Here is a 15,282-nt window from a genome sequence, read left to right on the forward strand (position 1 = left end):
ATAAGAAACTTCAAGTAAAACCTCTGACTGCTTTTTCAGACTCCTTTTTCAATAGAGAGATATAAACATTAGCACACTATAGCATGTTCTTTGTCCTCTAGAGATAAGGAAGAAGTTTGTGGATATTGTTAGACTTCTTTCTGGTTACGTGCCCTACTCCCCATGTAACTGCTGTAGTCTCTGAATTTATTTGATGCCTTTTGGTCTTCAAGCCACTGATATTCACAAATGTTGTACTAAGAAATAGTGGAAAGTATACAGTGCAATAGTTTCAAATTATTGGAGAATTTCAGATAGGAGAGCAATTATGACTCTTAGAAGGCTCAATATAAGAGGTTTAAGATTATTTAACTATTATGTATTACCATATACACCAAAATACAAAAACACCACTATAAACATTGTATGTTCATAGCAAATATGATTTTCCTTTCCTAAGGATTTGGAGAAGTTTTATAAAGGCTTTGTGAGAAATATACTCAGAGACTGACCAAACCCCTTCTCACAAACGCGATACAGAAAAAGAAAGGACAAATAATCTATGACTCTACTCAAAGAATTATCTTTAGAGAGCCAGAGAATAAGAAAGGCTTTTGGAAATTTACAGAATTTTGGCTTTTATCCTTTCTGAGGATGACAAATCTGGGGTATATGGGCTTCTCCTCTACTGCAGTACCTACAGACAAGACTAATTAATTGCATAGAGGCATCCCTAGAATTCCATTTAACACCATGGGAAGAAATTATAATCAATCTATAGTGGTTCCTAAAGGCCATTCCTGCTGTAGCATAAAGTTGCCATTTTTTTTTTCTGTAAAGTACCAGAAAGTAAATATTTAAAACTTTGTAGTTATATGGTTTCTGACCATGGGACCTTGTGGTTACAGCACAAAAGCAACCACAGGTAATACACAAACATATGACTGTGGCTATGCTTTCATAAAACTTTATTTATAGACAATGACATTTGAATTAAAAAAAAAGATTTATTTATTATTTGAGAGAGAGAGAGAGAGAGTGCCAGCACACGGCAGGGAGGGGGTAGAGAGGGAGAGAGAATCCCAAGCAGACTCCCTTCTGAGCATAGAACCCGACCCAGGACTCGATCCCATGCCCCTGAGATCATGACTTGAGCCGAAATCAAGAGTGGGACACTTAACTGACTGAGCCACCGAGGCGCCCTTGAAATTTGAATATTATGCAATTTTCTTGTTACTCAATATTCTTCTATTAATTTTTTCAATTATGTAAAAATCTTTATCTTTTCGTAAGTATATAAAAATAGGTAGTAGAGTAGATCTATAGTTTGCAAATTTTTGTCCCAGTATAGTTCTTTTGTTTTGCACATAAGAAAACAGAACCCAAAAAGGATAAGTGAATTCTTTAAAATGATATGAGTGAATAATTTGTAGCAAAGTCAGTCACTTCATGTCAAATTCTCTTAAAGATGATCCATATTTGCTGTTTATTATTATATTTTTCCTGAATGGTAAGTACCGAGGAAAATACTCTCCTTTGAGAAAATGAATTTTCCCCAGGATCATTTTGAAGTATATCTATATTTAAAGATTCAATATAGAAGTGGATGGACTACGTATACTTACATGCATGGATTTTTTTTTTTTACTACAAATGTATCCCTGTACGTTAAAAGTGAACCAATCCCAATAATTGCAATCAGTCCATTTTAAAAGACACACATAGCAGAAATCAGGTACAACATATTCAGAGAATAGATTTAGTCAGACTTTTATTTTTATTTTATTTTATTTTTAAAATTTTTTTAATTTTTATTTATTTATGATAGTCAGAGAGAGAGAGAGAGAGAGAGAGAGGCAGAGGGAGAAGCAGGCTCCATGCACCGGGAGCCCGATGTGGGATTCGATCCCGGGTCTCCAGGATCGCGCCCTGGGCCAAAGGCAGGCGCCAAACCACTGCGCCACCCAGGGATCCCCTTTAGTCAGACTTTTAAAAATAAAATAGAGAGGGCCTATTATCATTAAAACATTATTCATCAGAAATATTCCAAAAGATGAAAGAACAATCATGAAAATATGTTCAAATCTACTTAAGGCCAAGAAATATTTTGGAAAAAAGTATTTATTTATTCTTCAACATCAAAGGCGCACCCTTGATGGGAGAGGACACCCCTGTCCTCAGGAGTTTAGCATTTTCATGAATAAAATTGCGCTGATGAACTGGCTTGCTATGAAACCTCTTATTAGTTGAGTCAATTTTGGCTTTTACATTCATTGGTGGCATGGTAACTTGAGGTAACCCATTGACATCATACAACCAGTACATGTCCGGTGTCTGGAAACAAAGAGAGGAGAGATTTTACATGAAAAATCAGGGACTGAGAAAACTATAGGAAAAAATTTACCAAGTTAATATGGTCTCTCTTCTCCATGCAAGGTATGGGAGAGGTACAAAACTGGAAGTGTGCCAGTAATAAATAATGACCACGGGAAATAAAGTCAAGAAAGCACTTAGCTTTATGAATTAAGAACCACTCACTAAAAGGTCTCTCAGAGTTAGAGGTCTGCCCTGTGGGTGAAATAAGCATCCATCTGATCTGAGCAGAAGCAGTCTATTTTCTTTGCACGAAACTGTTGCCCAGCATGAACGATATAACTAACTGAAACCATATTTTGCAAGAACTTATCCATGACAATTTAAGTGTGGCTATAGAACTGACTGGTAAAATATGTTGAGCTTCTGTTTTTTTAGATTATGAAAGTCTGTAATTAATAGAACCATTTGAAATTACTGAGAATTGTGTAAAATCATTAATGACAGTCACAATCTAAGTCCAAGTTAGTACAACTTAGGGATTTATTTAAAAATTCATCATTTTTTTCTGCTTATGCATGGATGGCAATACACATCTGGAATGACCCTATTTTAACTAGAACTGGCCCTCCTATCAGTGTTCATAGTAACTGTGTATTCTGAATCAGGAGTCAAAAGCAGAACAAACCAAGGACTATAGTATAACTGGATTGAATAACATTTTACTTCACATAAGGATGTTCAGTTTGAAAAACCAAGCTACGTTCTGGTGATTGTGCATATGTCATGGTAAATTTTTGCATTACAGGTGACCTACTTCATGACTACAGATGCATGAGGTACTTGAAGGGACTTGCATCCATGCCCAACACTCATGTGCAGGAGCGAGGCACATGAAGGGATGTACACTATATGAAATGTAGTGGGTACCAATAGGAATGACATATATGGATTTGTACCTTCACCCGACCCATCTCCAAGACCCTTTGAAAATAATTATCTATAAAGACAGTATTTTTAAAATCCTAAATATTATTATATGCATTTCAATTAAGATTCAAATAAATTTTCCATAAGTGATGCTGAGTGGGTATGTGTGTGTGTGTGTGTATATATATATATATATATATATATGTATACATAAGATATATAACCCAAGTATAAAGTATATTTGGAAGAAGTCATTCATGTCCTTTATTCCAACACTCTATATGGTCATAAGAATATGTTTATTTTATAAAGATTAAATATTACAGTTCTCATATCTACAGTCAACTTTCTTCAAGTTGTAAATAAATACAATGACTCATGTTTTTGAGAACACTTTAAAGATATAGCTCTATACCTTCCACTCAGAATCTCCCTTTGAAAATATAAATTAAAAAGCTTAAGTTAAAATAATATAAGAATAAATCAGTATCTCCAAGTCACTAGTGCCTCAGAGAATCACTGTGCTGATTTTTTTTTTTTTTAAGATTTTATTGGGCAGCCCGGGTGGCTCAGCGGTTTAGCACCGCCTTCAGCCCAGGACGTGATCCTAGAGACCCAGGATCGAGTCCCACATCCAGCTCCCTGAATGGAGCCTGCTTCTCTCTCTGCCTGTGTCTCTGTCTCTCTCTCATGAATGAATAAATAAAATCTTTTATTTTTATTTTTTTAAAGATTTTATTTATTTACTCATGAGAGACAAGGGGTAGTGGAAAGGGAGGTGGGCAGGGGGATGGGGTGACTGGGTGACGGTCACTGAGGGGGGCACTTGATGGGAGGAGCACTGGGTGTTATGCTATATGTTGGCAAATCGAACTCCAATAAAAAAAATACAAAAAAAGAAGGACACATTCTTAGGAATGGAAACAGCACATTAGTAGAAATGGTACTTCCATTTCATTTCCTGATCCAACTTCCAATTGCCAATATCCATACCTCTCGACTCAAAGAGTTTTTCAGAAAACAAAACAAAAACAAACAACCCCCCAACTCTCTAGCCCCATCAGATGTAAATATTCTACAGTGTGTGTTCCATACTATTTTCCATAGAAATCCCATGGGATTAAATTCCAGTTGGTGGTAGCTGCTTTGATAAAGCACCCTTTATTGGTTTCCATTCCTTTTCTGTCTCATATCCTGGCTTCCCTGCATCTGTTTCTTGAGATCACATAGGAAATATGCTACTTGGATTTGAATCCGTATTTCAAGTTTGCTTAAGAGAAAATACAAACCAAGATTTATATATATAAATGAAATGCTATTTCTTACAGTTTCACAACAATGATTTATTCCTTCAAAAGCAATGCATTTACATACCTATTACTTATGTCTCGTTATATCTCTAGTTATAACAGGTCCAACGATATTACTTTTGTACAAGCATTATATGTTTTATCTTGGATAATTCTAATAGCTTTCATATTTTTGTATAAACTAAGATTTCTCATGTCCACCATGGAAAGCTGAGTGGACTATTTATCCTCTTTGGGTAGCATTGTTTTTTGTATCGATCAAGTTAACATAAGTCTCTCTAAGCTAGTGCTATATGCCTTGTTTAATAATAGGGAAAAGGCAGTTTTTAATCATTCTAAATATGGTTTCATTGAAAGGGAACTTTCTATGATGTTTGCTAAGGAAGTTGAAGTTTCCACAGGCTAATATTTAACTAAACTGTTCTTAAACATCCTCATTTTTATTTCTAAGTAAAGCACAATGAAAGTCATATGTTTCATATATAAGTATTAATTGAATTAATGCTTAAAATCAACAGTTTAAAAAAAGATAATACAGTGAACAGTAATTTTTATTTAGATAATGAAATAATCTTTAAAATTCTTCACATATTATCATGTGGGACATCATGATATTGTCATTAAGAGCAAGGTTTTACTTATTTATTTTTTTTAAGAGCAAGGTTTTAGAATCAGTGTTTGAACCATGATTTAAAAATCATTGATTTGATGTATGCAATAACTTTTATGAATCTCAAGGGCATTATACTCAGCATAAAAAGCCAATCTCAAAAAAGTTACATGGAGTATTATTTCATTTATGTAATATTCTAGAAATTAGAAAATCATAGAGATGGAGAAAAGATTAGTGGTTGCCGGGGTAAAGAAGGAGTTAGCCTTTTTTGGATGTTACCATAAAGAGTTAGCAGGACACGGTTTCCATACTGTTACTGGTTCCCACAGTTGTGTTGGAACAGTTCTGTATCTGTATCTGTTGTTACTGTAGTTATACAGATCTCTGCATGGGTTCAAATTGCCTAGAACCACACACACACACACACACACACACACACACACACACACGTGAAAAATGCTGAAAATGAAATAGGTCTCTAGCTTAGTTCACAGTATTTTGTCAATGTCAATTTCCTTCTTCTGATATATTATTACAACTATGTAAAATCTCACCATTGGGAGAAGCTGGGAGGATTCACAGGACTCTATGTACTATTTTTGTGACTCCTTGTGAGTCCTTACTTTAAGTTAAAAAATATGAGATTTATGAGTCCATAGAAAATTTGAACACCAAATGGTATTTGATATGTCATGATACTAAGGAATTATTGTTAATTTTTAGATGTGATAAGGGTATCATGGTTATGATTTTTGTTTTTTAGAGAATGGGAAATAGTTGAAGAGAATAGGATGTCTGGGATTTTCTTCAAAATAATATGGAATATGGGGAAGGGGATGAGAATGTATTTGAATTGGCTCAGATAAGTGTTCATACTGGATGATAAGTATATGTAGATTAATTATTCTATTTCTACTAACATTTGGAATTTTCCAAATAATAATAGAATCAACAAAATAGTGATTTCTTAAACACATTTCCATCTCAATTTTCCCTACATAAGCTTTATCAAACTGTACCACTTCAGACTAAATGAAAATTTCACATTTCCATTTGATCCCATATGTCAACTTATTCTCTCACAGAAACCTTTCAATTGTGCTGCCAGTGATTTAATTGTCAAATCAACATAGGGAAACTGGGCACAGATTTTGTTGGGAAAACCTCCAACATAGTTCATTTCAGAAATGTTCACTGTGCAGTAGGTAAAATAAACATCATTTTCACTTGCAAATCTGTTTTTAAATATGTCATTTAATCTCCTTAGAGTAAGAGTATGTCCTCGCTTCTTAAGAGGCAGGTACAACATGATCATTTTAAATTAAGCATCAATATAGCAAAGGGCGATGTGTAGCAAGGCTCCAGAGGCTTTATATTTTTATTACTTGAGGTGTAAGAATTCCCAGAAAGATGAAAAATATAAATAATTTTCTTGAGAAATATTCAACATTATTCTTTTCTCTATTCATTAAAACAGTAACAACACATTCTTCTGCCCATGGCACTGCCTAATTAGTGTCTGATTTAGAAGTCTAGTAATCACTTTGGCACCAGTAGTTGTGTCTTGAAACATAAATACACATCCTTTGTGCCTGTGCTACTGAAAATAGGCACTGGCATTCATGATCTTTTCATAAATAATTTCAAAGTTGTCTTTAGCCTAAAAGCTATTAGTAAAATACTGTGAAATCTGATGGAGAAATTTTGCTTACTGCATAAATTTTCAAAACTATGTTTACCTTAACTTTTAATAAGATGATCACTCAAGCAGACTTTCATATTAATGGCCCACTTCACATTGTGTCTTTCTCAATTCAAAATAAGTTTTATCTTCTATTTAATCTCCTTCATTTTAGACCTTAACATTTTGGCAATACTTTATGCTTTAATTAAAGATTCCAAAATATCTCTCTCAAATCACCTGAAGTCCTTGAATAGATTATTACAATGAAAGTCATATGTTTCATATATAAGTATTAATCGAATTAATGCTTAAAATCAACAGCTTAAACAAGATATTACAGATAACAATGTGTGAATATACAAATCACTTTACAGTCAATATTTATCTCTTCTACATTTTCTTAATATGGAGGGGGAAGAATTCTTTTTTAAAAGATTTTGTTTATTTATTTGACAGAGAGAGCACAAGCAGGGGGAGCAGCAGGCAGAGGGAGAGGGAGAATAAGGCTCTCCATTGAGCAAGGAGCCTGATGACAAGGGGCTTGAACCCAGGTCCCTGGGATCATGACCTGAGCTGAAGGTAGATGCTTAATCGACTGAGACACCCAGGTGCCCTGGGAAAGAATTTCTTACGTCCCACTGGTGATGATAACTTTTTTGTTATATTACATATTTACAAGTTCTTTACAGGGCAAAAGGAAATTAAAACTAGATAGAGTAGTTGAAATAGGTTGGCTTTTGAAAGGTAATGTTGCTATTCTTTACCTGGGTGAAACCTTTTCTCCTTTAATGCCTTCAGGGACATCAAACATCCTTGACTATTAGCTTTATTTTTTTATTATTTTTTAAAGATTTTATTTATTTATTCATGAGAGACAGAGAGAGAGAGAGAGAGAGAGAGAGAGAGGCAGAGACCCAGGCAAAGGGAGGGGCAGGCTCCATGCAGGGAGCCTGACGTGGGACTTGATCCTGGGACTCCAGGATCAGGTCCTGGACCGAAGGTGGCACTAAACCGCTGAGCCATCCGGGCTGCTCGACTATTACCTTCAGAGAACTCACCTGTATTACTAATGTTGCTTTGTATTTCCTACTGTACATTTGGGGTTTAAAACCCACCATGATGACAGTTCCTTCAGTATCAAAAGGAGGAAGTTCTCCAACCTGAGGTTTTACAAAAAACTCAGGATCACTGCCAGGTAGAAAGTATGCGGTGAATGGCTCAGGATCTCTAGAACAAAAATATAAATATTAACCTTTAAATTTTATCATTACTGTTTGTGAGAACTTGATGCATTGGACTACAGTTAAACATTAATGCTGCCATGCAGCTGTGAACCTCATGCTTGTTGCTTTATAATAGTGAGGAGGTCTTTTAAAAATTACTGAACAGTGTCATTCTTCCCAGGGTGACAAAATGGAATCTTAAAGATTTTTAAATTATGTCTTACATTTTTAGTGCACAAAGAATAAAATGTTGTCCATATAAAAATTTGAAGAACTCAATGTCCCAAATTAAAATGCAATCATTTGTAAATAAATTCATATCCAAAATGCATGGCTAGAACGGCTATCATGAAGCCTTTGTTTTTATCATGATTCCAATGTGATTGCTCACTCTCCTTTATCTTTCCACTTGTGAAGTGAGATGAAAGTACTTTGCAGGTTCATTAAAGATTCTTGAGCCTCAAGATGACTTGCTATGATTAGAAGTGAACTGAGTGGCATTTAGGATTCAAGTGACCATTTTCAGTCAAGGTTGATTACATTTGAGATGAAGACAGTGAGAGAAGCTGAGGAACTCCTTGGTAGAATAAAACAGGGGAGGAGCACACTGCATGGAAGGTTGTACATGAAGGGTTTTAAACCCAAACTTTCTGAGGAGGTGCAAGTAGAAGGTAAAGAACAGTTTCCTAGAAAAGATCCAGCAATGACTCATAAAAAAGAAGATGGGTGATTCAGGTTGGGACTCAGTGATTCAGCAAATGTATTGAGTATCATCTCAGAGGGTTTGAGAAAGTGGACTATGGTTATGGATGGCCTAGATTGGAACCCCAGCTCCATGTAGGTGCATAACTTTAGACAATTTACTGTTTTGTACCTCAATTTTCATATCTGTTAAATGAACTTAGAAACCCCTACAAAGTCATTAGATCAGTACCTGAAATATGGGATGTGCTCTATAAGGATTCATCAATATTAATATAATAATTATTATGATTATTGTTGTTTTAAAATATCTTATTACCAGGCAATGATGCATGATGCAATAAATTTTAAAAATGTATAAAACAGAATACCCAGGTGTTCTGGTGCAATAGGAGACTCAGACCCTTTTTACTCCCAAGGAACCACAATACAAGGACCAATTCCCATTGTGAAAAATTGAGAAACCAGTTAAGAGACTTGTGCCTTCCACATGAGCACAAAATCAGCTGTTTTGAAGTTAGTAGGAAATTTTGTGGCACGCTCTCCCCAGTCTCCCCTCCACACCAGTGCAGCAGTACACAATTGTAAAGAAAGTATCAGCTTCCATTTTTTTTCCCTGGGGAATGAAAGAGAGGAATGGATCAAATATCCAAAAATTGGACTCTTGGATGGAATGTGAGGGTGTGCTGCCTGAAGGACTGGCTTCTGTCCTGCTTGTCTTGAAGTACTGATGGGACCTGACATACGGTAGATGCATGAGGGTTTGTAAGAACAAACTGGACAGGGTGCTGGTGCTCCAGAGGTCCCCTGGTGGAGCAGACAGAAACTGATATAGTTCAGAAGCCTCTCCCTAAGTGTGTAAAAAGAAGGGTGGAGGGAAGCTTGGGTGGCTCAGCGGTTGGGTGTCTGCCTTCAGCTCAGGGCATGATCCCGGGTCTGGGGATCGGGTCCCACATCAGGCTCCCCTTGGGGAGCCTGCTTCTCCCTCTACCTATGTCTCTGCCTCTCTCTCTCTTTGTGTCTCTCATGAATAAATAAATAAAATCTAAAAAAAAAAAAAAAAAAGAAGGGTGGAACATGTGTCCAGATTTCTGGCTTTTCAGTGGGCTGCTGAGGGTTCTGGTATCTGTCTATCCTATCTTAGTGAACTGACAGAACTTGGTGAAATCTTGATGCCTAAAGGCTGCTGAGGAAAAAAAAAAAAAGATCTGGTTGGTGTACTGCTGCTTCAGAGTGCCAGGGTACAGAAGACCGCAAAGACAGCAAGAAGTTAGGAATTTCTGAACAATTAGAAACTAGCAAACCCCTCTAATTAGTAATCTTCACACACAGTAATCTTCACATATATCTATATCTATATATCTATATCTATATCTACTCACAAAAGAGATCTGAGGTGTTCCCAGGATCTCTAGTTGGTCTGAGTGGTGAAGGTCTTTCCCTGCATGAAACTAGTCTATAAAGACCAAGAGAGGCGGCTGTTTTTTTCAAATATGTGAGGATATCAACACAAAGTTACAAAGACCATGAAGAAACAGGAAAAAATTACCCAATTAAAGGAACAAAAGAAATCTCTCTAGAAATACGCTATAAAGAAATGGAAGTATAGGAATTATTGACCAATTTATTCGAAATAACTATCATGAAGATGCTCAATACTATCAGGAAAGTAATGCATGAACAAAATGAAGAGACAGAAAATATAGAAAAAGGCCAAACAAATTTTAGAGCTGAAGAAGGGAATAATTGAACTGAAAAACTCACTAGAGGGGTTCAACAAAGGATTTGATCAAGTAGAAGTAATTGGGGAATCCAAAGATAAGTCATTTGAAATTATCCAGTTATAGGAGCAAAAAAAAAAATGAAACAGAGTAAAGAAAATCTAAAGGAGTTAAACAGCAACATCAAGTGTCCAATATACATATAATGAGTCTCAAAAGAAGAGAGAAATAGGGGCAGAAAGCTTACATAAAGAAATAACAGTCAGAAAATTCCCAAATCTGAGGAAGGAAAGGGACGTGCAGATTTGTGAAGTCCAACATATTCCAAATGGGATGAAACTAAAGAACTCCACAATGAGACACAGAATCAAAATGTCAACAGTTAAAGACAAAAAGAGTTTTGAAGCAAGAAAAAAATGACTCCTCATATACAATGCCACTCTTGGAAGACCATTAGCAGATTCCTTAGCAGAAACCTTGTAAGCTTGAAGTGAGTGGGGTGATATATTCAAAGTGCTGAAAACAAACTGTCAACCAAAAATACTATATCTAGCAAAATTGTCCTTCAAAAATGAATAAGATAAAGACTTTCCCGTGATTAACAAAAGCTGAGGGAGTTAATCACCATTAGACTTATCCTACAAGACATAGAAGAGGGAGTCCTTTGAATTGAAATGAAAAGATGTTGAACAGCAACACAAAAGTATTTGAAAGTAAAAATTCACTGCTCAAGGTAAATATACAGAAAAATACACAACGTTGAATGCTGTAATGGGGGTACATAAATTATTTTTATTTGTGGCATAAAAGTTAAAAGACAAAAGTATAAAAATAACTAAAATTATAAAATGTATTAATGGATACACAATATTAAAATGTTATCTATATATCACTAGCAAAGTATAGAGATTTTGTATGCGATTAAAGTTATCAGATTTTGCATGCAATTAAAATAGATTGTTAAGCCTATAAGTTATTTTATGTAGGCCCCATATTAGCCACAAACACCTACAGAAGATACCAAAAAGAAAATGAGAAGGGAATCAAAGCATGTCACTACAAAAAACATAAATATGCACAAAGGAAGACAGCAAGAAAAGATGTACAAAAGAGCTATAAGACATACAAAAAACAAAATGGCAACAGTAAATCCTTTCCTATCAATAATTACTTTAAATACAAAACAGTCAGACTCTCAGTCACAAGACACAATAGCTGACTGGATAAAAAAAAAACAAGATCCAAGTATATGCTGTCTACAAAAGACTAGATTTAAAGATACGCATAGGCTGACAGTTAAAGGAAGGAAAGAGATATTCCATGCAAATGGTAAATGAGAGAGCATGGGTAGCCTTACTTATATTAGACAAAGTAAACTTAATAACAATCTGTAGCAGGAGACAAAGAAGGCCATTATATAATGACAAAAGATTAATTTAACACACACACACACACACAGCAGCAGCAGCAGAGCACCTAAATTTATGTACCAAAGATGGACAGAATTAAGGAAGAAATAGACAGCAATAGAATAATAAATAGTAGGAAATTTTAATACTTTGTTTTCAACAATGGATAGAAAACTCCAACAGAAGATCAGCACGAAAAAAGAAGACTGGAACAACACTACAGACCAAATGGATCTCACAGCTATATATAGAAATTCCACTCGACAGCAAAAGCATTTACATTCTTCTCAGGTGCATATTGAACAATCTCTAGGATGGATTGCAGGTTAGGTCAGAAATCAAGTCTGAATTCACTTAAGAAGACTGAAATCATACCAGTTGTCTTTTCCCACCACAATAGAATAAAACTCGGTATCAACAGCAGAAAGAAAACTGGAAAATAAATAAATATGTGGAAATTAAACAATAAACTCTTGAACAACCACTAAGTCAAAGAAGAAATCAGAGAGATATTAGGAAATATCTTGAGACAAACAAAAATGAAAACACAACATCCCGAAGCTTATAGAATGCAGCAAAAGTAGTACTTAAAGAGAGGTTTACAGTGATAAGAGCCTACATTAAAAAAGAAAGATCTCAAATAAGCAACTTAATTCTACATCTCAAGGAAGTAGAAATAAAGAACAAACTCAACCCAAAGTTAGCAGAAAGAAGGAAATAATAAAGATGGGAACAGAAATAAATCAAATACAGAATTTTAAGAAATCAACTAAGAGTCAAACTAAGATTGGGTTTCTGAAAAGATCAACAAAATTGACATTGAGCTAGACTAAGAAAAGAAGAGAGGAGACTCAAATAAGTAAAATCATAAATGAAAAAGGAGATGTTAACTCCAGAAATAAAAACAATCATAAGAGACTGCTGTGAACAATGCTCCAGATGCTTCAGAAATAAAAACAATCATAAAAACTGCTATGAACAATTATACACCAAAAAAATTGTACAACCTAGAAAAAAATGAATAAATTCCTAGAAAAATGCAATCTACCAAGACTGAATCATGAAGAAATAAAAAATCTGAATGGACGTATAAATATTAAGGAGATTGAATCAGTAATCAAAATCCTCCCAACAAAGAAAAAACCAGGACCAGATGGTGAATTCAACCAAATATTTACAGAAGAATTAGCACCAACCTATCTCAAACTCTTCCAAAATATTGTAGAGCAGGGAATACTTCCAAAGTTAATTTATTTATATCAATATTATCCTGATACTAAAGCCAGAAAAGACACAAGAAAAGAAAACTACTGGCAAATATTCCTGATGAATATAGATGCAAAAATCCTCAACAAATACTACCAAATGGAATTCATCTGCACATTAATAGGATCATATACCATGTTCAAATAGGATTTATCCTTAGGATGTAAGGAAGGCTCAACATGAGAAAGTCAATATGATAAGCCACTTTCACAAAATGAAGGCTAAAAAATACATAATAATCTCAATCTATGCACAAAAAATGCAAAATCTATGCATTTGACAAAATTCAACACCCTTCTATGATAAAATCTAGGAGCAGAAAGAAATTACTTCAACATAATAAAGACCACATATTAAAAGCCCACAGCTAACATCTTACTCAACATTAAAAAGCTGAAGCTTTTCTCTAAGACCACTATCTCTGTTAGCAGATGGCATGACCTTATATGTAGAATTATTACACAAAAAGACTGTTAGGACTAATAAATGAACTCAGTAAAGTTTCAGGATATAAAGTCAACATGAAAAAATCAGTTGCATTTTTACACAATAGCAATGAATTATTTGAAAAATAAATTTAAAAACCATTTCATTTAAAATAGCATGAAAAAGAATAAAATACTTAGAAATAAATTTAAGCAAGAAGGTTAAAGATCTGTACACTGAAAACTATAAGACAATGATGAAAGAATTTGAAGAAGATAACGAATAGAAAGATATCCCCATGTTCATGGGCAGGAACAATTAATATTGTTAAAATGTCCATAGTACCCAAAGCAATCAACAGAGTCAATGCAATCCCCATCAAAATCCCAATGGCCTTTTTTTAAAAAAAATAGGAAAAATATTTTAAAATTCATATTTATTGTCAAATTGTCAAAGGATCTTGGATGACTTAAAAAAAAGAATATTCTTTTCAATAAATGTGGCTGGGAAAACTGGATAGTCACATGCAGAAGAAGAATGAAACGGGATCTCTATCTTACACCCACACAAGAATCAACTCAAAATGATTAAAGACATTAATATAAGACCTAATCCCATAAAAACAAACTGTAAAAACCCCAGAAGAAAACAGAGGGAAAAAGCTCCTTGTCTTGGAAATGAGTTTTTGGACATGACATCAAAAGCATTGGCAACAAAAACAAAAATAAAGAAGTGGGACTATAAACAAAAGAAAAAATTTCTGCACAGCAGAGGAAAAAAATCAACAAAATGAAAGCAACCTATGGAATTGAAGAAAATATTTATAGACTGTAAATCTGATAGGGGGTTAATATCCAAAATATATAAGGAACTAATGCAAGTCAATAGCAAAAATACTCAAATAACACTATAAAAAATAGGCATAGGGCCTAAATAGATGTTTTTGCAAAGAAGACATAAAAATGGCCAACAAGTATATGAAAAGATGCTCAGCATCACTAATCATCAGGAAAATGGGAAATCAAAACCACAATGGGATATCACTTCATTTCTGTTAAAATGGCTATTATCAAGAAGTAAAAAAATAAGAGTGGCATGCATGTGGAGAAAAGGGAACTCTTGAATACTGTTGGTGGAATTTAATATTGGTACAACCATTATGGAAAAGAATAAGAAGTTTCCTCAAAAAAGTAAAATTGAATTACCATATGATCCAGCAATCTCTCTTCTGGGTATATATCCAAAGGAAATGAAATCAGTATCTCAAAGATATATCTGTATCCCCATGTTTATTACAGCACTAGTCATAATAGCCAAGATACAGAAATAAGCTAAGTGTCCATCAATAGATGAATAGATAAAGAAAAAGTGGTATATATACAAAATAGAATATTATGAAGCCATAAAAAATAACTGCAACAACATAGATGAACTTGAAGGACATTATGCTAGTTAAAATAAGCCAGACACAGAAAAACAAATTTTACATGATCTTACTTTTAAGTGGAATCTAAAAAAAATGCAGAACACATAAAAACAGAGAGTAGAACAATGATGGCCACAGGCTGGGGATTAGAGGAAATGGGAAGATTTTGGTCAAAAGGTACAAACTTTCACTTTAAGATAAATAAGTTCTAGAGTTCTAATGTACAGCATGGAGACTATAGTTAGTAATAATGTATCGTAATACCTGAAATTTGCTGAGA

General features: G+C 34.4%; 1 protein-coding gene across 3 annotated transcripts in view; it reads right to left on the reverse strand.

The window, feature by feature from the left end:
• Positions 1-2,082: 2,082 nt before the first annotated feature.
• CFAP47 (cilia and flagella associated protein 47) overlaps positions 2,083-15,282 on the reverse strand; it is a 502,530-nt gene continuing 489,330 nt past the window's right edge. For all 3 annotated transcript variants that reach the window (XM_072815366.1, XM_072815367.1, XM_072815365.1), the window contains 2 exons: positions 7,888-8,056; positions 2,083-2,313 (listed from right to left, as the gene is read on the reverse strand). In XM_072815366.1, coding sequence (XP_072671467.1) covers positions 2,101-2,313; positions 7,888-8,056 — 382 coding nt within the window. In that variant the 3' untranslated portion in view covers positions 2,083-2,100. The remainder of the gene's footprint in view (positions 2,314-7,887; positions 8,057-15,282) is intronic.

This window comes from Canis lupus, chromosome X (assembly GCF_048164855.1).
Source record: "Canis lupus baileyi chromosome X, mCanLup2.hap1, whole genome shotgun sequence".
In the NCBI taxonomy this organism is placed as follows: Eukaryota; Metazoa; Chordata; class Mammalia; order Carnivora; family Canidae; genus Canis; species Canis lupus.